Source organism: Papio anubis, chromosome 10 (assembly GCF_008728515.1).
Source record: "Papio anubis isolate 15944 chromosome 10, Panubis1.0, whole genome shotgun sequence".
NCBI classification, from domain to species: domain Eukaryota; kingdom Metazoa; phylum Chordata; class Mammalia; order Primates; family Cercopithecidae; genus Papio; species Papio anubis.
This window is the reverse complement of record NC_044985.1, coordinates 122,230,836-122,255,631: the sequence shown is the minus strand read 5'-3', so window position 1 is coordinate 122,255,631 and position 24,796 is coordinate 122,230,836. Positions and strand designations below refer to the sequence as shown.

At 45.1% G+C, this 24,796-nt stretch overlaps 1 protein-coding gene across 11 annotated transcripts in view; it reads right to left on the bottom strand.

The window, feature by feature from the left end:
- Positions 1–5,082: 5,082 nt before the first annotated feature.
- Positions 5,083–24,796, bottom strand: part of TRAF3IP1 (TRAF3 interacting protein 1) — a 96,277-nt gene continuing 76,563 nt past the window's right edge. For 10 of the 11 annotated variants that reach the window (XM_031651645.1, XM_009183470.4, XM_003908155.4 and 7 more), the window contains 2 exons: positions 8,334–8,554; positions 5,083–7,252 (listed from right to left, as the gene is read on the bottom strand). In XM_031651645.1, the coding sequence (XP_031507505.1) occupies positions 7,087–7,252; positions 8,334–8,554 (387 nt within the window). In that variant the 3' untranslated portion in view covers positions 5,083–7,086. Of the gene's footprint in view, positions 7,310–8,333; positions 8,555–24,796 lie in introns of all 11 variants that reach the window. The other variant, XM_021924210.2, reaches the window with a different exon arrangement.

Sequence of the window (24,796 nt, the reverse complement as noted above, 5' to 3'; positions counted from 1 at the left end):
GGGCAGGGGAGGAGGAGTCTAGCCATAACCAGTGGTGGGACAGGAGGCCTGGCGGTCAGGGCCTGTGCTGTGGGCTCTGCAGGGCACTCACTGTGGTTCTTGCCTCAGTTACTTCCTGTTCAAGCTTGAACCCCACGCAGATCTGCCACTTACCGTTGATAATAAACCTCTTTTGTGCTTCAGAAACAATGCACATGACCCATGAACGAGACACAGAGGCCGGGGTGAAGAGTGAGACGCCGCTTTGGGCCAGGCTTTCCAAGTCAATCTGTGTGAAGGGCCTCTCAACCCAGTTTGGGTTAAGACCTAGGAAACACCTTCAGAAGTAGTAAGCAGAGGCTTCAGAATTTCCACTCTGGATTTTCTTTTATCTTTTTTTTTTTTTTTTTTTTTTTTTTGAGACAGAGTCTCACTCTGTCACACAGGCTGGAGTGTAGTGTCATGATCTCGGCTCACTGCAACCTCTGCCTCCTGGGTTCAAGCGATTCTCCTTCCTCAGCCTCCCAAGTAGCTGGGATTACAGGCATGTGCCAACATACCTGGCTAATTTTTATATTTTTAGTAGAGACGGGGTTACACCATGTTGGTCGGGCTGGTCTTGAACTCCTGATCGCAGGTGATCCGCCCACCTCAGCCTCCCAAAGTGCTGGGATTACAGGCGTGAGCCACCGTGCCTGGCTAGAATTTCTTCAGATGAAAAACAGCTGGACAAACCTAAGGACAGATAGCCAGGGGCCAGAGGAGGGTGGGGAGTGCAGGCCAGCCTGGGGAGCAGAGCTCAGTGGGGTGGCGGCAGGACAAGTATGTTCCAGGAGAGAGAACGCAAAGCCCCCGGCGCCTCAACAGGGGTCAGCTGCCTCCCCAAGGCTGTTTCCACAAAATCTCTCAGGAAAGACTGGAGAAAGTCTGAAGTGTCCCTTGCCATGCGTGCGCACCTGAGAAAGACCCTTCTTCCCTATGGGCCCTGTCTCCTACTCCCTTCCCAGCTCCAGCAGATTTCCCCATGCCCTAAGGCTGACAGGCTTCTCACTTGCTCCTGAATGGTATCTTTTGTCCCATAGGGGAGAAGGTTCCAACAGTAGTCATTGCTGGAGGGCACAGAACTCCTGCTGGAATCTTCTCCCCTATGGGACAGTGCAGGGGCAGGTGAGAAGCCTGTCAGCCTTAGGGCACTGGGGGAATCCCTGTAGCTGGGAAGGAATAGGAGACCCTGACCCCTGGGGGAGGAGCAGGAATGCAAGCTGGTTCCAGAGCTACAGCGAAGACCCAGGGACATGGTGTCCACCTAAGACTGGGGTTAATCAAGCAACAGAGTATGCCCCCAACCCCCCTGCCGGCTGACAAGCACTGGGCAGCAAGAAACACTGGACTCATGCATGTGCGGCAGAACCACTCAGCACGACGGAGGAACAGCCTGCCTGAGCACACAGGACTTCATCTATGAACACAGGATATTTTCATGTTGGGTAATCAAGGATAGCACATTACTAAGCCAAAGGAGAGAAAATGCCATCACCTTAACAGACAAGAACAATTCAACATCTATTCCTGCTAGAGGTTCTCTGTAACCAGGATCAGAAGAGTCTGTTTCCAACATGAGAAAAGAGCCGTCGCCATCATTCCTGGCAGCATCGGGCCAATTGTAAAATCACAAGGACTGTCCGTATTTGTCCAGCATCGCACTGGGGGAAGGAAGCTATAGCACAGTCAAAAGGCAAACTGGGAATAATATGAACTCAAAACACGAAGTGCTTCTAGAAATCCAGGAGGGAAAACCAAGAGTCCAACAGAATAAAGGGCAAATGAGCTGCTGCACAGTCAGCTCACAGAACAGAAAAGCAAACAAGCAAATGGTCCTTAAACACATCAAGAGAGGCTACAACTCAGTCAAAATGCGAAAGCGCAAATGAAAACCACGCTGAGATCCTTTCTCGCCTGAGTAGCGGAAATCTCTACGTGTGGCCGTCTGCTGCTGGAAGGCTGCAGGGAAAAGGCACTTCCACATATTCTCTGGTGCAGGAACATGGAACCATCCCACAAACAGCATCTGGCAACACCCACCAGTATGGTGACACACTGTGCTTTCACCCTGCAGTCTCACTTCTGGGTCTCTCCACACATAAGAAATGATGGGAGGACAAAGCCATTCGCGGCGGCATTGCTTTTAATGGTGGAAGATTAGAAACCATGCAACTGAGCACCAGGGAGCCAGCAGGAGAAGCCAGGCAGTTGCAGGGGGAGATCCACGCAGCCTGGAGAGAAGTGAGGACGGTGTCTAGGGTGGACACTCTGAGGTCCCCACAGACTGCATAAACCCGAAAAGCCAAGGTTCAGAACAGGGTATAGACTATGACCTTTTGTGAAACTGTATGTTGGGGGGTTATAAAAGTAAATATTCATATCTGCTTGTACAAGAGTCTAATGCAAACGGCTGCCTACAGGGTCAAGGAGAAGCAAGGCAGACAGGGACCGCAGGAGGGGACTTCTAAGTGAGGACCCTTTCAGCTAACCGTGATTGTGGATCCATGCTAATATATTACCTTTTCCATTAAAAGCCCTTTAAATAAGAAGAAATGAATACTTTAGGAATATGAATTAGTTATGCCAACATGAATACCAGGCACAACTAAGGGTGATATTGATACATGATTGACAGTAAGGATAATTTTCTTTAAAAACTTACGCACAGCACTATCCACAGGGTGTCATGCCTGGCTGCTGGAGAACACAAATCAGACCCTACCATCTGTGTGCACAGTGGGGCAGGGCCAGCCCACCCTCGTGTCACAAGCATCTCCTAGAATCACATGGCTCTGGGTGCCCGGCTTCATCAGAAGACACCCAGAGGTTTCCACGGTGCTTTGGCCAACACCACATGCCCACCAATCTGGACACACACATTTGACTGCAGTCATTGACATGGATGTGATCCTGCCCTGGCTGACCAGAACACAACCTTCTTGTAATATGTGTACTTTAACTTTCTTTTGAACTCCATTTTCTTACCAGAAAGATCAATTTGCTTGGTTTAAGAAACTGATAACCAATTTGGAACTCAGCTCTATGTATGGATATAAAAACAAGTTTTATGTATTATTATTAATATTTTAGAGTGGATTTTGCTCTGTCACCCAGCCTGGCATGCAGTGGCATGACTGTGACTCACCGCAGCCTCAACCTGCTGGGCTCAAGTGATCCTACCACCTCAGCCTCCTGAGTAACCAGGACTACAGGCGCGGATCACCACACCCAGCTTTTTTGTTTTGATGGGGCCTCACTCACTATGTTGCCAGGGCTGGTCACGAACTCCTGGGCTCAAGTGAGTCTCACGTCTCGGCCTCTGAAAATACTGGGATTGCACGCATGAGCCACCACGGCTGGCCAAAAGAAGTTTTGTGTGTTTTTTTTTTTAGACAGGGTCTCACTCTTTCACACAGGCTGGAGTACAGTGGCACAATCTCGGCTCACTGCAACCTCCGCCTCCCTGGTTCAAGCAATTCTTCTGCCTCAGCCTCCCAAGTAGCTGGGATTACAGGCGCCCACCACCATGCCTGGCTAATTTTTTTTTTTTTAATTTTTAGTAGAGACAGGGTTTCACCATGTTGGCCAGGCTGATCTCGAACTCCTGACCTCAGGTGATCTGCCTGCCTTGGCCTCCCAAAGTGCTGGGATTACAGGTGTGAGCCACCATGCCTGGCCAAGTTCTATAGCTTTAAAAGTCATTTAAATTTCTCTTGCTGAATTTAAAAGAAACCAAAGTCCCTCCCAATCTCCCTTTATGAAAATACACGTAATAATCAAAAAGGGGTTCTGACTAGGGGGCTTTACTAATGCCCCAATGTAAAGCTTGCATAAACCATACTTATTGAAACACTTTTTAGAAAAATATAAAATGTTTTTATTAATAAAGTGTATCCTAGGATAGAGTTAAACTCAGAGCCCAAATGCAGCAAGTAGTTACATTTGAGAATGGCTGAGAACAGCTATTCCTTCCCCTCCGACTTAGGCTGGCTCATGCTTAAGTTAGAATTTTTCTTACTTCTACTTTGCTACGTTAGTCTTTGCTGGAGAGCCCCTCAGAGGAGCCCACAGTGGTAGAGGTGCCATGAACAAGGTTATTTACTCTCTGCGTTTTGGGTGTGGAAAGAAGAGTCCAGAAGGGGGAGCCAAGTCCAGGTCTGGATGTTTAGTGTCTTCCCTGATGGTGACATGCTGAGCCTTGATCCTGCTTGGGCGTGGCCTCCTTCTGAAGCAGGTTCCTGCAGAAGCTCAAACAGGCTGCTCATCCTGCTTGCTGCTGCCTCACACTGGCTACTGATCCAAAAGCTGCTCAAAGGCCCTGGCCATCTTTTCTCTTATTCCTGTGCCATGACACTGTACACATCGACCAATAGAAGATAAACCCCCTGAGTCCAGGGCAGCTCGGAAGAGCAGCACCGGCATAGTTCAGGCGCACTCGCCAGTACACTGACTAGAATTCCGCATCACCCAAATCCTAAGCAGCACTTCATCTCACCAAATGACATCATTTTTCTTGATTGATTTCCGTTTTTAAAAGTTGATTATTAAAAAGATAAGGATGAATATCAAAGTAGAAAGCTGATTTTAGTCTTGAACTATTTCTTCCAAAGGTTTCTTATGCATTTCCTTTGAATATAAATTATCATCAGCTCAACTTTTAAATTCAAATTCTGGAAGTTTGACTCCAGTACTCCCTGAAAACTTATACACCAAAGGATAGAAAAATACTTAATAATCCCATTTGTGTATTTTCTCAAATTAAGAGAAAACTTAAATTTCTCAAATAAGATCAGGATCTGGTGTCTAGGATAAGATACAGTAACAATCACGTGTAGAGACCTTCTAAAACTTCACAACTGATCTTACGATTTCCAGTAAATGCTTACCTATCTTATAAAACTTCATTTTATACTGAAAAGAGGTACGTGTCATAACATGAATGAAAAGATAAATTTCCCTGAACTTTCCTCATGAGAAAAACAAAATGCACACATTTGAAAATAAAAAATCTAAATGCTTATGATTTTTCCATGTGTGAATTGAACTGCACAATCCATACACTTATGGAAAAAAAAATATGTGATTATTTTTAATGATTTATGTATAAAAGAAAAATAAACTTTATGATACAATTTGACAGACTACTTCATAAAAAATTTTACTTACATACAATGTATGCAATTTTTTGCAATCCCCAAATTCTATTCATATATACAAATTCATAAAAGGCAGACATCTTAACTTGAAGTGAAACAAGGTCCATTCAGGGTCATGGCTAAGTCATTTGATTCAGTAGAAAAGAGATTATGAATACACGAAGGACTACTTAACTAATGTCCCTCCACTCCCCCAAAATGTATTCAGTATAATCTGATCAAACAGAATTTTATGGTGCACTATAGGAAGGAGAAAAAGACCAACGTTTCAGAATGGCAGATCTTAATAATCTGCTCCTGAACTTACTCAGCTCAGAAAGTCATATAACAACCTTAGTACAGAATTTATTTTGGAAATTGTATGAAGAAAAACCCAACGGTGCCATTTGTGCTAATCCTTAAAGAAACAAAACCTGGCAGGGCGCTGTGGCTCACGCCTGTAATCCCAGCACTTTGGGAGGCTGAGGCGGGTGGATCACGAGGTCAGGAGATCAAGACCATCCTGGCCAACATGGTGAAACCCCATCTCTACTAAAAATACAAAAATTAGCCGGGCGTGGTGGCGTGCGCCTGTAGTCCTGGTTACTCAGGAGGTTGAGGCAAGAGAATCACTCGAACTTGGGAGGCTGAGATTGCAGTGAGCCGAGATCACGCCACTGCACTCCAGCCTGGGTGACAGAGTAAGATTCCGTCTCAAAAAAAAAAAAAAAAGAAACAAAACCTTTTCAGGCAATCCTCACATTTTAAATGGCACTCCTTAGTTTACATAATAAACACACTATTTAAAAATAAAAGTATTAGGACCCAGACCTTAAGACCCATAAGTATGTCTTCAAACACAATGAAATGTTTTATACAATAACTTAAGACTCTGCTATGTATTTACAATAGTATACGTAAGTGAAAAACTATAAACCATGTTTTTTAAAAAACTTTTGCATTAAAAAACAATTTCCAAAAAAATGGCTAACATCAAAAAACATCATAAATCAGTGCAGCCTTGTAAGTCTTCCTTATGTCATTTTTCCTAAGCTACCTGTCTCTCAGGTGTACACACCCATGCAAAGGAAAAGGCATGATGCCAGTGCCTCGCAGAGCAAGACCCTCTTAAGGAGAACAAGGACTCAAGGGTAGCTGTGCTAGCCCCTGCCTGAGGAAAACCAGGGTAAAATGCTGAAGAAAGTGAGGATGTAGCCCAAGACGATTTCATATCCAGACAATGTCCATAAAGGCCATCCTGAAATCTCCTTTTTAAATTTATGAACTTCAAGGACTGGAAACACAAGCAAAAGATAGTAGAGATCAAGAAGAAAATTACATAGAGAAGTACATGCAATTACAAAGAGGTCAAAAAACAAAAACGAAAACAATCCAGTAGATAGGTACCTTATATGGAGACAGGCTGAGATTAGCCCTTTCAAATGGAAATTAACTAAAAATATAATTTATTCATTTTCAGGCCTCATTCTACTTATCAAGTGCCTATCAGAAAGTAAACAGTCATCCTTCATTCTGCATGGACCTCTGAGAGTCTTTCCACTAAACCAAAATAACGGACTACTGTTCCCTCGGTACGGCCACACCACTTACCTGCTGGAGAGTTCTGGTACAGAACTAAACAGGCTACAGCAGAAACACAAAGAACAGGCTTTCAAAAAACCTTTCACAGAGGTGTTTGGAAGCGCTATTTATAACTAGCCAGTATTCCATCTGGAAGGAGGTAAGAAAACATGGTTTTTTTAATACACTTAACATGCTTACAGTTTTAAAGCTCTGAAAATTAGCTGGATAATAACATTGTAAACTGTTCATTTTCTTAGCAAACTGGAACTTAAAAGAGTAACGATTTTCTATCTTCCTTTTTGCTTTTAAACTGAGGTGACTTTTCATCTCTGAAACTTTTCAGTGTTCACCTTCTCGAAGTCAAATTGATACTATATACCATTTTCTGGATTTTTTCTTCATTCTTGAGGATGTTGGCCTTCACAGCGCAGATCTTGTCTTGCTGGTCTTTGATCAGCTGCTCCAGCTCCGCGAGCTCAGCCTTTAAGGGCTCCACGGCACAGTCTGTGATACTGAGGGAGAAGAAAACCAGCAGCTCGTCACTCTCTCATCTCATTGTGTGTTGGCTTCTTAATTAAGACATTGAAAGACAACAGAAGTAAATTATTCATCTCATCCAAAGAAAAGGATAAAATTTATTTCTTATTTTCACAATCCCTGCCACAACCAAAAGTGAAGTCAAACATGAGATTTATAAAAGCAGCAGTTAATATTTCTTCAATGATAAGCTTGAAGCCCTTAAATTATATACAGAACAGCCTCTGGGACAAGGAGGTATGCTGCAAAGTCCCCATCGACTTTGGGGACCTCCCCTCTACTACCCCCTACCTGTGCTCCTGCTGCAAGGCCCCTTCCCCATTACCCTCCTCCTACCCTTCAACCTGTTCCTGCTGCAGGGCCCCCTCCCCATTACTCCCTGCCTCTGCTACCCCCCATCCCTGCTCCTGCTGCAGGGCCTCCTCCCCATTACCCTCCTGCTCCCCGCCAACTTGTTCCTGCTGCAGGGCCCTCTCCCCATTACTCCCTGCCTCCGCTACCCCCCACCCCTGCTCCTGCTGCAGGGCCCCCTCCCCATACCCTCCTGCTACCCCCCCAACCTCTGCTCCTACTGCAGGGCCCCTCCCCATTATTCACCCAACTCTGCTACCCCCTACCTGTGCTCCTGCTGCAGTGCCCCCTCCCCACTACTCCCTGCCTCTGCTAACCCCACCCCTGCTCCTGTTGCAAGGCCTCCTCCCCATTACCCTCTCGCTACCCCCAACCCATGCTCCTGCTGCAGGGCACTCCCTCATTACTATCCCCCACCTCTGCTCCTGCTGCAAGGCCTCCTCCCCATTACCCTCCTGCTACCCCCCACCCCTGCTCCTGCTGCAAGGCCCCCTCCCCATTACCCTCCTGCTACCCCCCACCTCTGCTCCTGTTGCAGGGCACCCTCCCCATTACTACCCCCCACCTCTCCTCCTGCTGCAGGGCACCCCCCATTACTACCCCCCACCTCTCCTCCTGCTGCAGGGCACCCCCTCATTACTATCCCCCACCTCTCCTCCTGCTGCAGGGCACTCCCCCCATTACTACCCCCCTGCTACCCCCAACCTCTGCTCCTGCTGCAGGGCCTCAGCGTGCTGCCTGTTCTCGCTGTGCCACAGCTGCAGCTCATTCTGCATGGCATCCACGTCTTCCTGGATGTAGTCCATGATCTTCCCCAGGGGAAGTGCACTCTTGCACAGGGTCTGGATGGACGTGCGGAGCTTCTCTATCTCCTTGGAAACGATGTCCTTCTCCTTCTTCCACGCCGACTCAAAGAGAGATCGCTCCTACAGACAGGGAGACATGGAAGAGGAACACGCCTCCTCAGTCCGAAGGCAGAACAGGGCTGGTTCACTCAGCACATGGCCATGGGGCTGGGAGGAAAGGTGCAGGCAGGGACAGTGCTGGCTGTGGGACACTCACTCCCGTGCAAAGGGAGAGCCATGCCACCTGACAGAGTAACCCTAAAGTGCTGCGTGCCATCAGAGGACACAGCACTGCCAGGGAGGGACCGCTCCTTCCCTGCTCAATGGGGACGGGGATCTGTCTTTACCTGGAAATCCATCTGAGGGCAAATCTCTATACAGGCAGATTTCAGTTCCCAACTAACGAGCAACTTTTGTAGCTATTGTTACAAGAGCTTAGTGACATGGAGGATTTTTCCCAAATGGACTGGCAGAGAGGGGGCCTGACCCTACAGCTACTCACATGGCCCACCTTCCATCCCAAATGACTCCAAAACCCAGCTTGCCAGGAGGAAGGGGGAAAGAAACCCAAAGGAGAGGCAGAAACTGGTGCCATGGAAAGGAAGGCATGGAGAATGTGCAGGGGGGCCAGCGCCAGCAGCACCCAGCAGGCACCCAGCAGCACCCAGTGGCACCCAGCAGGCACCCAGCAGGCACCCAGCGGCACCCAGCAGGCACCCAGCGGCACCCAGCAGGCAGACGGTCAGGTCGACTTAGACGTGACTGTGCTGGCCGCTTGGGGAGGCCACAGAGTCCGGGGCTCAGGGGCCAGATGGAAGGGGCCAGGTTGAGACAGCAGCAGGTAAAGGAGGTGAGGAGGACACAGAGACGAGGGGAGAGCTGCATTCAATTTGGGCCAGGAGTTCTTGGGTTCTTTGGCAAACAACATTTAGAATTCTCTTCATATAAGCTTTGATCACAGACATCCCTGAATGTCAAAAATTGAAGTGAGTTAAGAATCAATAAGCTTGGGAAAATTAACATGGGTTCTTTCTCCTTCTTTCCTTTCTTTCTTCTATCTGTCTTTCTTTCTTTACAGCCAGGGTCTCACTATGTTGCCCAGGCTGCTCTCAAACTCCTGGGATCAAGTGATCCTCCTGCTTTTGCCTCCCAAAGTGCTGGGATTACAGGTGTGAGCCATCACGCCCTGCAACATTGTTTCTTTAGGAAGCCCTCTCTGGGCACCCCCACCCCACTCCAGACCAGCTAAGGTGCCCTTCCTTGCCTCACCCACTTACAGAATGAGCTGGTAAATGCATTCAGTTGTAATAAATCTACTTATTTAGTTTGAACATATCATAGCTACGTAATCACTTGTATTACTTCTGCCAGTTTCAGACTGTGGGCTCAGGAGGGCAGGATCTTGGTCTAGATTCATTGTGGTTCAAATAAGCTCTGCTTAAGAATTTGTGAAATGAACTAATGAAGTAGATAAATGATTTATGTATCAAGATCCTAGTTCAACCACTTACTGGCTTGGACAAGTACAAGAAAGCTTTAGCATAATGCCTGGCACACAGAAAGTGCTAAATAATTGGAACTTTAAATAAAACGTAAAACTCATACAACTAATAAGTGAGTTCAGCAAGGTTGTAGTACACAAGATGACCATATGAAAATCAACTATATTTCTATATACGAGCAATGAACACATGGACACTGAAATTAAAAATACAATGCCATTGGCAATTGTTCAATAGAAGACAATGTTTAGTTGTAAATCTAACAAAACATGTATAGGGCTTGGAAACGGAAAACGAAATGCAGATGAAATAAATCAAAGGAAATTTAAATAAATGAGAAGACACACTGTGTCTGTCCACAGATTGGAAGACTCAACACAGTAAAGACATCAATTTTCCCCAAATCGATAGGCATATTTAATACAAATCCTACCAAACTTCCAGTCAATTTTTTGTATAGACAAGATTATCCTAAAATTTATGTGGAAAGGCAAAGGAACTACAACAGCTAAAACATTTTCAGAAAAAAGAATAAATACAGAATTAACCAGTCTACCCAATTTCAAGGCTTTTTTTTTTAAATTAAGTCTCATTCTTTCGCCCAGGCTGGAGTGCAGTTGCGTGATCTTGGCTCACTGCAACCTCTGCCTCCCAAATTAAAGCAATTCTCCTGCCTCAGCCTTCCAAGTAGCTGGGATCACAGGCGCACACCAGTATGCCCAGCTAATTTTTGTATTTTTAGTAGAGACGGGATTTCACCATGTTGGCCAAGCTAGTGTCGAAGTCCTGACCTCAGGCGATCCTCCCATCTCGGCCTCCCAAAGTGGTAGGATTACAGGCATGAGCCACCGCGCAGGTTTCAAGTCTTTTTAAACAATTACAGTAATCAAGACAGTGCAGTGTTGACAGAGGGACATAGATCAAATGAACAGAACAGAGAATCCAAAAGTAGATCTATACAAATATGTCCATATGCCCAAGCAATCTTTGACAAAGGTACAAAAACAAGTTAGTGGCAGAGAGAGTTTTGCACCGTTTGGCACTGGGGTAAGTGGACCTCCATAAGCCAAACAAACAAATAAGACCTTGACCTAAGCTCATATCTTAAACAAAAATTAACTCAAAATGAACTATGGATTTAAATATAATCTATGAAACTTTAAGATAAAAAAACACAGGAGGAAAAAGTCTTTGGGATCTAGGACTAGGCAAAGAGTTCGAAGACTTGACACCAAAAGCATGATTTCAAATGTTTGCTCCGCAAAAGACCCTGTGAAGAAGCTGCAAAGTTAAGTCACAGAATGAGCGAAACAACTGCAAATGACACATCCAATAAAGACAGATAGCTAGAATAGGCAAAAAACTCCTAAAACACAACAGCAAGAAAGCAAATAATTCAATTAGAAAACGGGCAAAAGACACAGATATTTCACTGAAGAGGATATAAGGATGGCCAACAAACAGATGAAAATACGTTTGAAATCATTAAGTATTAGGGAAATGCGAATTCAAACCACAATGAGCCATCACCACACAACAGTCAGAATGGCTAAAATAAAAAACAGTGACAACACCAAATGCTGCTTAGGGGAAACTGGATCACACATTGCTGATGGGAACGTAAAAAGATATGGCCACTCTGGAAAACAGTTTGGCAGTTTCCTATAAAACTAAACATGCGGCTGGGCACGGTGGCTCACACCTGTAATCCCAGCACTTTGGGAGGCTGAGGTGGATGGATCACGAGGTCAGAAGATCGAGACCATCCTGGCTAACACAGTGAAACCCCGTCTCTACTAAAAATACAAAAAATTAGCTGGGCGTGCTGGCGAGTGCCTGTAGTCCCAGCTACTAGGGAGGCTGAGGCAGGAGAATGGTGTGAACCCGGGAGGCGGAGCTTGCAGTGAGCTGAGATGGCACAATTGCACTCCAGCCTGGGCAACAGTGCAAGACTCCATCTCAAAAAAAAAAAAAAAAAAAAAAAGCTCATCATGACTGGCCATCAGAGAAATGCAAATCAAAACCACAATGAGGGGCCGGGCGCGGTGGCTCAAGCCTGTAATCCCAGCACTTTGGGAGGCCGAGGCGGGTGGATCACGAGGTCAGGAGATCGAGACCATCCGGGCTAACATGGTGAAACCCCGTCTCTACTAAAAATACAAAAAACTAGCCGGGCGTGGTGGCGGGCGCCTGTAGTCCCAGCTACTCGGAGGCTGAGGCAGGAGAATGGCGTGAACCTGGGAGGCGGAGCTGGCAGTGAGCCGAGATCGCGCCACTGCACTCCAGCCTGGGTGACACAGCGCGAGACTCCGTCTCAAAAAAAAAAAAAAAAAACAAAACCACAATGAGATACCATCTCACACCAGTTAGAATGGTGATCATTAAAAAGCCAGGAAACAACAGGTGCTGGAGAGGATGTAGAGAAATAAGAACGCTTTTACACTGTTGGTGAGACTGTGAACTAGTTCAACAATTGTGGAAGACAGTGTGGCGACTCCTCAAGGATCTAGAACTAGAAATACCATTTGACCCAGCCATCCCATTACTGGGTATATACCCAAAGGATTATAAATCATGCTGCTATAAAGACACACGCACACGTATGTTTATTGCGGTACTATTCAAAGACTTGGAACCAACCCAAATGTCAATGATAAACTGGATTAAGAAAATGTGGCACATATATACCATGGAATACTATGCAGCCATAAAAAACGATGAGCTCGTGTCCTTTGCAGGGACATGGATGAAGCTGGAAACCATCATTCTCAGCAAACTATTGCAAGGACAAAAAAACCAAACACTACATGTTCTCACTCATAGGTGGGAATTGAACAATGAGAACACCTGGACACAGGGCGGGGAACATCACACACCGGGGCCTGTTGTGGGGTGGGGGAAGTGGGGAGGGATAGCATTAGGAGATATACCTAATGTAAATGATGAGTTAATGGGTGCAGCACACCAACATGGCACATGTATACATATGTAACAAACCTGCATGTTGTGCACATGTACCCTAAAACTTAAAAGTATAACAATAATAAAAAAAATACTAAACATGCAACTACAGCATCACCCAGCAACTGTACTCCTGGGCACTTATCCAAACAAATGAAAATTCATGTTCATAGAAAAACCTGTATATAATATATATAGAAAAGTAACCACAAACTGGAAACAACTCCCGTGTCCTTCAACAGGTAATTGGTTAACTAAACTGTGGTGCATCCATACCAGGGAAAACTATCTACCCATAAAAAGGAACAGACTGGCCAGGCACGGTGGCTTATGCCTGTAACCCCAGCACTTTGGGAGGCTGAGGCAGGCAGATCACCTGAGGTCAGGAGTTCAAGACCAGCCTGACCAACGTGGAGAAACCCCATCTCTACTAAAAATACAAAATTAGCCGGGCATGGTAGCACATGACTATAATCCCAGCTATTTGGGAGGCTGAGGCAGGAGAATCCCTTGAACTCGGGGTTGGGGGCGGAGGGGTTGCAGTGAGCTGAGATCATGCCACTGTACTCCAGCCTGGGCAACAAGAGCAAAACTCCGTCTCAAAAAAAAAAAAAAAAAGGAACAGACTGCTAATCCATGGGACAACCTGGATGGCCCTCAGAGGATTATGAATGAGAAAAGTGAATCCCAAGACGTTACATGCTGTAGGATTCCTTTTACACAAGATTCTTGAAAGACAAAGTTATAGAAATGGAGTACTGATGGTGGTAGCCGGGGGTGAAGGAAGAGTTCGAGGTGGGGAAAGAGGGCGTGGCTATAAAAAGGCAATAAGAGGGATCTTTGAGGTGATAAAAATGTTCTGGATCCTGTTTCATTGTCAATATCCTGGTTGACAATGTACTATAGTTCTGCAAGATGTTATCACTGGGGGAAAATGGGCAAAAGGCATACAGTATATCTCTACTATTTCTTTTTCTACTATTTTTTCTTTACAGGGTTTCGTTGTGTTGCTCAGGCTGAACGCAAACTCCTGGGCTCAAGCGATTCTCCTGCCTCAGCCTCCCAAAGTAGCTGGGGCTACAGGTATGTGCCACCACACCTGGGCGTCTATTATTTCTAATAACTGCATATAAATCTATGGTTATATCAAAAGGTTTAATTTTTAAAAGGCTATATAAAAATGCCTTTGAATTAAGATGCTAAATGACTGAAATGAATTCAATAAAATAATAAACTACTTCCCAAGAGAAAAATATATTTATTTATTATACACAAATAAGCAAATGTCTCATTGACTTAGTTAACAATTTAAACTTCTATTAAAACTCACTCATAATGACTATTAAGTAATTCCTGTGCATTTGGCATCGTGTTAACTCTAATACAAAAATGTTTAGGGTATAGAACTTAGGGTAGGAGACTAATACAAACAAATATCTTACAAAATTGGAGAGTTACAATGTAGAAAAAGACACTAAGAAGTAATCTGGCCAAACTCCTCATATTTCTATTGCACAGGATCAAGCAGAATTTGGAACACTCATCTTAAAGCTTATAATTTTATTTTTAAGAGATTAAGACTTTAAAATAAATACACTTGGACTGGAATTGTGATAGTCAGGACAAACTTTTACTATTATCATAAAGGCACTGGAATACATTGCTGCAAAACACCAAACTTCTGGCAATTTTCAAGCTTTCATTTAACACAGCAGGGGCAAGGTGAATGCATCAAGCAGTGATTATTTGCTTTAAAAACTCACCTCTCTGATGACAGACCTCGAGTTATATGTTGCTCATGTAGATATATCAACAATTTTCCAGATAAAAACAACTTTGTTTTTAAAGACTTTTAATCCAGTAGTAGTTTGAGGATCTACTACCCCCACACAGGAATTAGTCATACACAATATGCTTAATTTTTGGAAACAGAAAGAAAAAAATATTGAAAATCTGTCATGGCTGGGTGTGTTGGCTCATGACAGTAATCCCAGCACTTTGGGAGGCTGAGGTGGGCAGATCACCTGAGGCCAGAAATTTGAGACCAGCCTGGCCAACATGGTGAAACCGTGCCTCTACAAAAAATGCAAAAATTACCCAGGTGTGGTGGCGCATACCTGTAGTCCCAGCTACTGAGGAGGCTAAGCAGGGAGGATTGCCTGAGCCCAGGAGGAGGAGGTTGCAGTAAGCCAAGACTGTGCCACTGTACTCCAGCCTGGGCAACAAAGCGAAACCCTTTTTTCTCAAAAAAGAAAAGAAAAAAAAAGAAAATCTGTCATTACACAAAATATGACCTAAAACCACCTAGACCATAGGAGGACTCAAGGGCAACAGGACCCGCAGTCAGTGCCTTGTGATTCCAGGGCCTGGTGCCAACCCAGCCTCACCACCTCCTAACTTTATGACCTTGGAATGACCTCTCTGTACCTCAGCTTCCTCACAATAAAATGGAAATAATAATATTTATCCTTCAGGTAAGATTAAATGGGATAATATAAAGTAAGCAGTTCAGTGCCTCACACATAGTAAACCCTCAAATAGATGTTAACCATTATCGTAAATTTATTCCGCAGAAAGAAGCAAGTTGCAAGTCCCCCCAGGACGAAGCATGGGTGCTTTTTCCTGTGCACTGATATAGTTATTTTACCTCCTGTCAACTTGTTGGTTATGAAAGATTCTTAGCCAGGCATGTTTGGAATACTTTAGTGCACAATGAAACAAGGATTTATAGATATTATCAGCACCACCTAACAAGCTGTCATGTCCAGGCAAGTTCTTTCATTAAAACGTAATTTACCTTCCTCATCGACACACTTCCTTCTCCATCTCCATTTTAAGGATATAAATAACCCACAGCTATGAAATTCATCTCTAAGTTCTTTTCTCTGCCGAAAGACTGGTGATCCTGAGCGCAGAGGAAGTCTGCCGTGAACACTGCAGAACCACCCACGGCACCTTTTTGTGGCACCCTTGCCGTGGATCCAGTGTCTAAAGGTAGTTTCTCCAGGTTAGGCAAACAGAGAGGTGGCAGCCCATGTGTGTTTCAAGGGGACACGAAGTCACCCCTCTTGTCCCCTCCTGCCTCCTACCTGGCTGGCCTCCCTTTTCCTGCAGGCTGGAGACTGTTTGCTCAGCTGCTTTCTGGCAGGAAGGCCTCTGGCAAAGGCATCTCAGCCTTGGGCCACTTCAGGTGCTCACATACGCACACACTTTTCAGAAAATGCTTCCAAGATTTCTCAGGGGAACAGTTACTTCTGGGACTTACTATTTTATTTACATTTTACCACACACACACTTGTCCCCAGAAACACGGGCATTTGCACTTCTGGTGATTTTTAAATTTATAGTTATTGATTATAAGTCATATAAATACAAATTATTGACCTTAGAGATTTATTTGAATTTCAACTGCAATCCTCCAATTATTATTATTATTATTATTATTATTATTATTTAAGACAGAGTCTCACTCTGTCGCACAGGCTGGAGTGGAGTGTAGTGGCACAATCTCAGTTCACTGTAACCTCCACCTCCCAGGTTCAAGAGATTCTTCTGCCTCAGCCTCCCAAGTAGCTGAGATTACAGGTGTGCGCCACCACATCCGGCTAATTTCTGTATTTTTAGTAGAGATGGGGTTTCACCATGTTGCTCAGGCTGGTCTCAAACTCCTGACCTCAAGTGACCCACCCACCTTGGCCTCCCAGAGTGCTGGGATTCCAGGCGTGAGTCATCGCGCCCAGCCAAAAGTATTATTTTTAAAATACCTTAAAAATTTTTAAAAATGAAGATGGAAATAATAGACACTGAGTACTCCAAAATGGGGGAGGGTTGGGAGGGGGAGGGCTGAAAAATTACCCGCTGGGTGCAGTATTCACCACTGGGTGATGGGTACACCACAAGCCAAATCCCTACCCATTAACAAGCATGCCCATGTACCCCCAAATCTAAAATAAAATAAAAAGTAAAAAAAAAGAATGTCTTAAAAGTCTGGTCTTTAGATGTTGCCAGAAGTCCCTCTCGGAAGCAGGATCCAGGGCACATGGGGGTGGAGGCCTCCGACCCCTGCCCTGCCCCGCTGCTGGATGTGACTGGTCAGCCACACTCCTGAGCAGAGCTCTACCTGACATTAAGCAAACCCAATAAACAAAAGCCTGATTAATTGTAGGGTGGGGGGTGGGCAATAAATCAAAAAAGTATGTATTTGCTTCAAATAACATAGTCTCTCATGGCCCCAGGAATTGATTTATATGCAACCTGTCAAAAGTTTGTTTTCTAGCCTGGGCGCAGTGGCTCACGCTGTAATGCCAGCACTTTGGGAGGCCAAGGCAGGCAGATGGCTTGAGCCCAGGAGTTTGAAACCAGCCTGGGCAACATGGTGAAACTCCGTCTCTACAAAAAATTAGCAAGGCATAGTGGTGCATGTTCGTGATCCCAGCTGCCTAGGAGGCTGAGGTGGGAAGATTGCTTGAGCCCGGGACGCCGAGGTTACAGTGAGCCAAGATCCCTTGAGCCCAGGAGGTCGAGGATGTAGTGAGCTGAGATCATGCCACTGCACTTAAGCCTGGGCAACAGAGCAGGACTCTGTCTCAAAAAAAAAAAAAAAAAAAAAAGGTTGTGTTCTTCATAAACGGAGGAATACCTGCATTCAATTTACAAAAGAAAAGCACAGAATGACAGAATAATTATTCTAAGCGTCCTGTTCTTCCAGAAATATTCCATCACCAAACTTCTTCATAAACCATACGTTCATCTCGAATGCAGGTCAAGTTGGATCCCTTGAACACACAAGCAAAACAATCTGCAAACACATACTTTTTTTTTTTTTACAGATGGAGTCTCCCTCTGTCCCTCAGGCTGGAGTGCCAAGGATGGAGTGCAGTGGTGCAATCTCAGCTCACTGCAACCTCCACCTCCCCAGTTCAAGTGATTCTCCTGCCTCAGCCTCTCGAGTAGCTGGGATTACAGGCACGTGTCATTACGCCAGCCTAATTTTTGTATTTTTTGTAGAGATGTGGTTTCACCATGTTGGCCAGGCTAGTCTTGAACTCCTGACCTCAAGTGATCCACCCACCTCAGCCCCCCCAAAGTGCTGGGATTACAAGCATGAGCCACCGGACCCGACCAATTTTTTGAGACAGAGTCTTGTTCTGTCACCCAGGCTGGAGTGCAGTGGTACAATCACAGCTCACTGCAGGCTTGAACTTCTAAGCTTAATAATCCTTCTATCTCAGCCTCCCAAGTAGCTGGGATACAGGTGGGTGTGCACCACCATGCCTGGCTAATTTTTTTTAATTTTTTACTTTCGCAGAGACAAGGTTTTGCTATGTTGCCCAGGCTGGTCTTGAACTCCCAGCCTCAAGTGATCCTCCTCCTTAGATCTCAAAGCATTGGGATTGCAGGCATGAGCCATCATGCCCAGCCTCAAAATTATGTTTAAGAATCAACCATGTTACATGTATTTTGTTCATTTGTGTTTCTGAATAGTGTTTTATTATATGAATGAAATAGCACTACTCATCCATTTTGCCGCTGATGGACAACATTTGGGTTATTATTTATTTATTTATTTTGTCTAGGGCTATTACAAAAAAATACAACTCTGAATAATCTTATATATGTCCCAATAGAGATGAGCACATGACTGTCTCTGGTATGCAACAAGAAGCGGCATTACTGGGTCAAAGGGAGTGTGTGTTCTCAACTTTATGATATAATGCCAAACCATTTTCATATAGTTTTAGAAATTTACATCAACTATTTTTCATTAATCAATATCTTATTTCTAGGCATATAAAGGAAGCTTTAGCTCTACTCCTATGCCATTTCTACAATCTGACAACTGAAGGTAATAACTACTGAACTGTTATCTGGCAGCAGCTAGAAGACTGCTACTCCACGTCAGGAACAGGCTGTTAAAAGGAGCCTTCCAAATGACAGACAGTTGCTCATTAGATGAACTGCTTACAACTACTTACACATGGGTGGTAAGCTTTTAGCATGGATGTATGAGAAGCTGGACAGCATGAGGGCTAACTGGCCAGACTAGGCCCAACGGATCTGGGGTACCTCCTACCTCTAGGACTTACTGTCTATATCATCTTGGACAAGGTAACTTTTATGCCTCATTTTCCTAACCTAGGAAATGAGTATAACACCTATCTCATCTGTAGATGACCGTATTAAATACAATATGCAATTCCTTAGTCATGGTAAGTGCTCTATAAATGTTAGCTGTTAGAATCATTACATTGTCTACAATGAATAATGATTAATGGTAAATGTCTATAGGAGAAAAAATGTATACAGAGCAAAATATCATTAAATATTAGCTACTTTTACAGATAAACATGAATGTCCTTGGAAGATGAATGAGAAACCCTCTTAGAATTATGTGATAAGCCAGGGTGAGTGAGCTTGGCAAGAGCCCCAGTGGGTCACTGTGGTCAAGCCAAAAGATCAGAGCACAAAACAGAGAAATCTTCAGACTGGCCTTTCTGATGGACCTTAAAATGGTCTGAAAGTTGATTTTATCAGTTGGGTTATTCTTGTAATACCCAACTAAACCAGAGATAGGGTTGAGGGGAAAAAGCACACAGGGCACCTGCTTCACGAGTTAAATTTTGGCTGGGCTCAGTGGCTCATGTCTGTAATCCCAGCACTTTAGGAGGCCAAGGTGGGCAGATCACCTGAGGTCAGGAGTTCGAGACCAGCCTGGCCAACATAGTGAAACCCCATCTCTACTAAAAATACAAAAATTAGCCAGGCGTGGTGGCACACACCTGTAGTCCCAGCTACTTGGGAGGCTGAGGCAGGAGAATCTCTTGAACCTGGGAGGTGGAGGTTGCAGTGAGCCAAGATCGCACCACTGCACACTAGCCGGGGCGACAGAGTGAGACTCTGTCTCACAAAAAAAAAAAAAAATTAAAAAGAGTTAAAATTTTCAGAAGCCGAGTTGCTGAAACAACCTGCTGTAACCCTAAAACAAGTTTTACCTAGGAGCCACTGAAACAACCCTCTTGACTCTAAGACCAGTTTTACCTACCACTGTCACTCACCAATCCCAGCTTGCCAGCTCCCCAAAACTTCTCTAGTGCCAATGAGCTTTCTTCCAAGACAATATGAAACCTTCCTCTTTCTGGTAAAACTCCCAACCTGCTCTGTTCTTCAGACATACTGAAGACCACCTGGTCTGTGTGTATACCCCAAATTGCAATTCTTGCTTCCTGAATAAAACGCTTTAAATTTCAAGATTTGTCAGTATATTTGACTTCGACAATGGAAATATTTATTAAAATCACCTGTTCACTGACGGGTGACAGACTATCCCACTCAAAAATATGCTACTTTGGCAGGAGGATTATTTTGAGCTAAAGGCACTTAAAAAACAATGGTGCAAGAAGGCCAGTCTGACTTCCCCCTTTCTTCTCAAAAGCAGGCGATGAAACTCCCATGTAGCAGATGCTCTCCTTACACCAAAAGGAAAAACATTCTCACCACCAGAGGTGGGTTTGCGGCCAAAAGAATTCTGTACAAACAGACCTAGCAGTCCATGGAAAAACTGGCTTTCACGAAACCAGTCTCCGATAGCAAAAAGGTTGGGGACCACTGTTGCAGAATATCTAAACAGGGTCATGGTACTCCCCCTTGTTCCTGACTGTAGTGGAAGTATCTCCAGCCACTCACTATTACATACAATGTTGACTGTTTGACACAGGTGTTTTCTCTCATGAAAAAGAAGCATTTTTCTATTCCTAGTTCACTACAGGTTTTCAGTCATAATGGACATTATATTTTATATGAGTCATTTATTTTTAAGAGAAAGTACACTGACTAGTGATTTTATCTGGTTCAGGAATGATTTCTTGGTTAAATGTAAGGTAAGTAGTCCACACTTAAAAGATGCTACAGGCCAGGCGCAGTGGCTCACGCCTGTAATCCCAGCACTTTGGGAGGCCGAGGCGGGCGGATCACGAGGTCAGGAGCTCAAGACCATCCTGGCTAACACAGTGAAACCCCATCTCTACTAAAAATACAAAAAATTAGCCAGGCATGGTGATAGGCACCTGTAGTCCCAGCTACTTGGGAGGCTGAGGCAGGAGAATGGCGTAAACCCGGGAGGCGGAGCTTGCAGCGAGCCAAGATCACGCCACTGCACTCCAGCCTGGGCGACAGAGCAAGACTCCATCTCAAAAAAAAAAAAAAAGGCTACAACAACTGACTTGAATTTCTCAAACTGAAATGACCGACTCTTCCCTGGACATGGCTGCATGAAGAAGGAAAAAATACTGAAGAAACTACTAAAGGGACTAGACACAAATATACTTACCTAATAGGAAACAGAGTTGCAATCCTAGAATATATTCTATCTCACTTTTGATTATATAATAAAATACATGCTTTAGGAAAAAATTACTAGTAATTCTTAACTTTAACTTTTGTTCAAATTTCTTCACTTTTGCTGACATGAAATCTCTAAAGTCCATTCTAGCCATGGAGTTTTAGGATTCTGTAATCCTTTTTAAAGGATATCAGGCCAAGCATCGTGGCTCACGCCTGTAATCCCAGCACTTTGGGAGGCTAAGGCGGGCAGATCACAAGGTCAGGAGTTCGAGATCAGCCTGGCCAACAAGGTAAAATGTATTTTTTTTAAATACAAAAAAAAAAAAAAATTAGCCAGGTAGGGTGGCATGCGTCTGTAATCCCAGCTACTCCAGAGGCTGAGGCAGGAGAATTGCTTAAAACCAGGAGGCGGAGGTTGCAGTAAGCCAAGATCACGCCATTGCACCCCAGCCTGGGAAACAGAGCAAGAATACATAAACACACACACACACACACACATATACATGTATCAGGTTGATTCTGGACAGATTAGAAAAGGGGAAACCAGACTAGCAAACAAGTGTAAAACAGAACGAAGGATCAGAGGCAACTGTTGTCAGCAGTGGGTGGAGGCAGCATACAAGTGAGAGCCCTGAAACAAGGGACACTCGGGAGGCCAGCCCACCAGTGCCCCAGCTCTTGTGTGGGGATGACAGCCTGATCAGGGCACAGAGCTAGTCTACATGGAGCATGAGGGTGCCACTGAGCCAAGGAGGATGCATCCAGATAGGGGGCCCTGCAAGACCACAGCTGAATCAGAGAACAAGCCAGTGGACAAAATGCAGTAGAAAACTAACAAATAGTCAACGCCAAAGATGGCAGGAAATGAGCAAAAGAGGAACAAAAACCATAAGGGGAGATAAACAAAGAGCAAGATGACAGACTTAAGCCTACCTATATCAACAACTGCACTAAATGTAAACGGACTAAATTAGAACACCATGCAAAGAATAACAACAGGAATTCACAAAAAGAGAGATGCAACTAGCACAAACAAAAAGTTATTCACCTTAATTTGCAACATGAAAAGTAATAAAACGGGTTTAGCTCCTAGCAAGGAATCCAAAAACAATTAAGCTGTCCAGTGTTTGCTAGAATATGAGGAAATGAACACATTCAGGTATGGGACAGAAAGATGTTGACAATCTAGACGACCCAAGATTCTACTTCTGAGATTTACCCTTAGGAGACGTTAGAGAGGTGCCCAAAAATACATGGGCAAGATTTTTCATCTCAGCATTTCTAATTACAGCAAAAGCCTGTACCCACACCAGCAGCAAAGTCAGCAGGGACCTAGGGAAACGCCACGGTGTATCCGTGCAGTGGGACAGTGAGCATTCACCTGTTGGATGGTGACTGACAGACTCAATGCAGATTGTTCATTCATAGGTAGTTTCCAAAGGCCTATGCTGGACAGCACCATTATGTGCAGCCACACACTCACAGGCACCTATTGAGCACCACTGCCCTTGGGACCCTCACAATCTAGTCAGGAGAGAGAACAGCAAGTTTGATTCAAGTTGCCAACGAGACACCAAGGAGATGGGGGAATGGAAGAAGAGCCCCACACAGCCTGGGTGGTAGGAGACTGCCTGGAGGGCAGGTGGGCCTATAGTGGGTGAGTATTCCAGACAAAGGGCAGAGCTGGCTGCAGACTTCCTCGAGGTGAAAACCACCAGGAGGTTCCAGAAGCCAAGAGGCTGGAGGCAGTGTGCAGAGACAGGCAGGGAGGAGGCTGGAGCCTGAGAGTGGTGAGGATTTCGGACTTGATCCCATGGGCAATAAAAAGTCAGCAAAGGGATTTCAGCAGCACAGAAACCTAATGAGATCAAAGTTTTAATAAAAACACTTGCTTCCACCTTGGGGGAGAGAGAGAGAAGGCAAGGAGGCTCTTGTAACCAACTGTCCAGGGAACCGATGGAGGCAGGAGAAGGAGGCAGCAGGACTGGAGAGAAGCATGCAGGCTTCTTGCTTTATGAGATGTAGATGGGCAGGGAAAGAGGGCTGGGACTCTCTTAAGCAACTTGGGGGACAGTGATGCCCTATGCTGAGCCAGCAAAGGAGGTCTGTCTGGGAGGAAGCTGGTGACACTCGACTGTAAGCTGCTGAGCCTCAGACATCTATGGGGTGCCAAGGGAAGACGTGCAGCTCCCAGGAGAAGGCCTGCCTGGAGGCAGACATGCACATGTCCTCCACCCCTGCTCATCCTCCCCGACCTGCTGATCTGAACGCACCGTTTCACCACCTCCAGATGCAAATGACAACTTGAGCAGGTATATAAAGTTCCTGTATTGCAATGTTTCCTTTACAATCATGAATTTTTTCTGGATTCTTTCAACATTTAATGTTGCAAAAGTTTGTGGTCAATCTGATTTTTGTCCTTTTATCAGCTTTTTTGGCTGGGTCCTTTGTAGCACTCTTTTCTTATCCTTGACAGCCAACGATTCCACCAGAATGTGTCTCAGTATCATACTGGTACTTTTTAGCTGACACTCAGGGAGTGCCTTCCTGTCTGCATACTTAGGTCTTCCGTGCAGGAGAACCGCCATGGCATCTGTTTCGCCTGTTCTCATATCCTCCTTATGAATGCCAACCGTCACACCTGGGCTCTCTGTCCCCTTTCTGTCATCTCCTCTCTCACATGTCCCCATGGCTTTGGTGCTTCCTCCTTCATATCCTGGGAAGGCTTCTCAAGTTTGCCCCAAACATCACTGGTTGCTTATTCTGTTGTGTTGATTCTGCTTCTTTATGGCTTCAGGTAAATACTTTGTTCCTATGATCACATCCATGTGCCTCCGTGACAATCCCTCCTTGACTCAGCGTGCTCCTCTTGCCCATCTGTGGCTTCCTACCTGTCAGCCCCTTTCCTTCTCAGCCTGTCTTCATGTCATTTTTTTGTTTTTTGCTAATCATTGGCATTTTTAAATTTGTAGAGCATGATGCACATGTTTACAGAAGTATAACACCCCATGCCCACAAGGAGTTTTCCTCAAAGGTCCCCGTCAGTTCTGCTTATAGACGGCAGGAGGGCCACCCACACATGGGGTGTGTCATGAACCCTCTCTCTGCTCACAACCTGGAACGGTGGTGCAAATGAATGCTTATACCCATATTTGAGGATCCCATCAGGGACAAGTGCCGGGCGGTGGCCCATCAGGGTGGTGTCTACGAGGGAACTTCCGTCCATCTCTCTTCAGTGACTGGAGGAGCCCCTGGCCAGCATTCTTCCACACAGTGCTGCTCGCAGGCACAGGAATGGCCCCCACCTTCCCGGCTTCCACTGTGGTACCTGCCTGAACCTGGGAGCTCCTCAGGGCCCACTTCCAAATGCCACTGAGCCACAGCAGGGAAAAAGAATTAAAGAGCACCCCACCCCCTACCCATGCCTGTGGCCTTCCAAGGGTGTCAGTGGGGTTCAGTGGGCCCTACAAGCCTTCTCCATCCAGCCCCATCTGCAAGTCCCAAAGAAACTTTTTAAAGT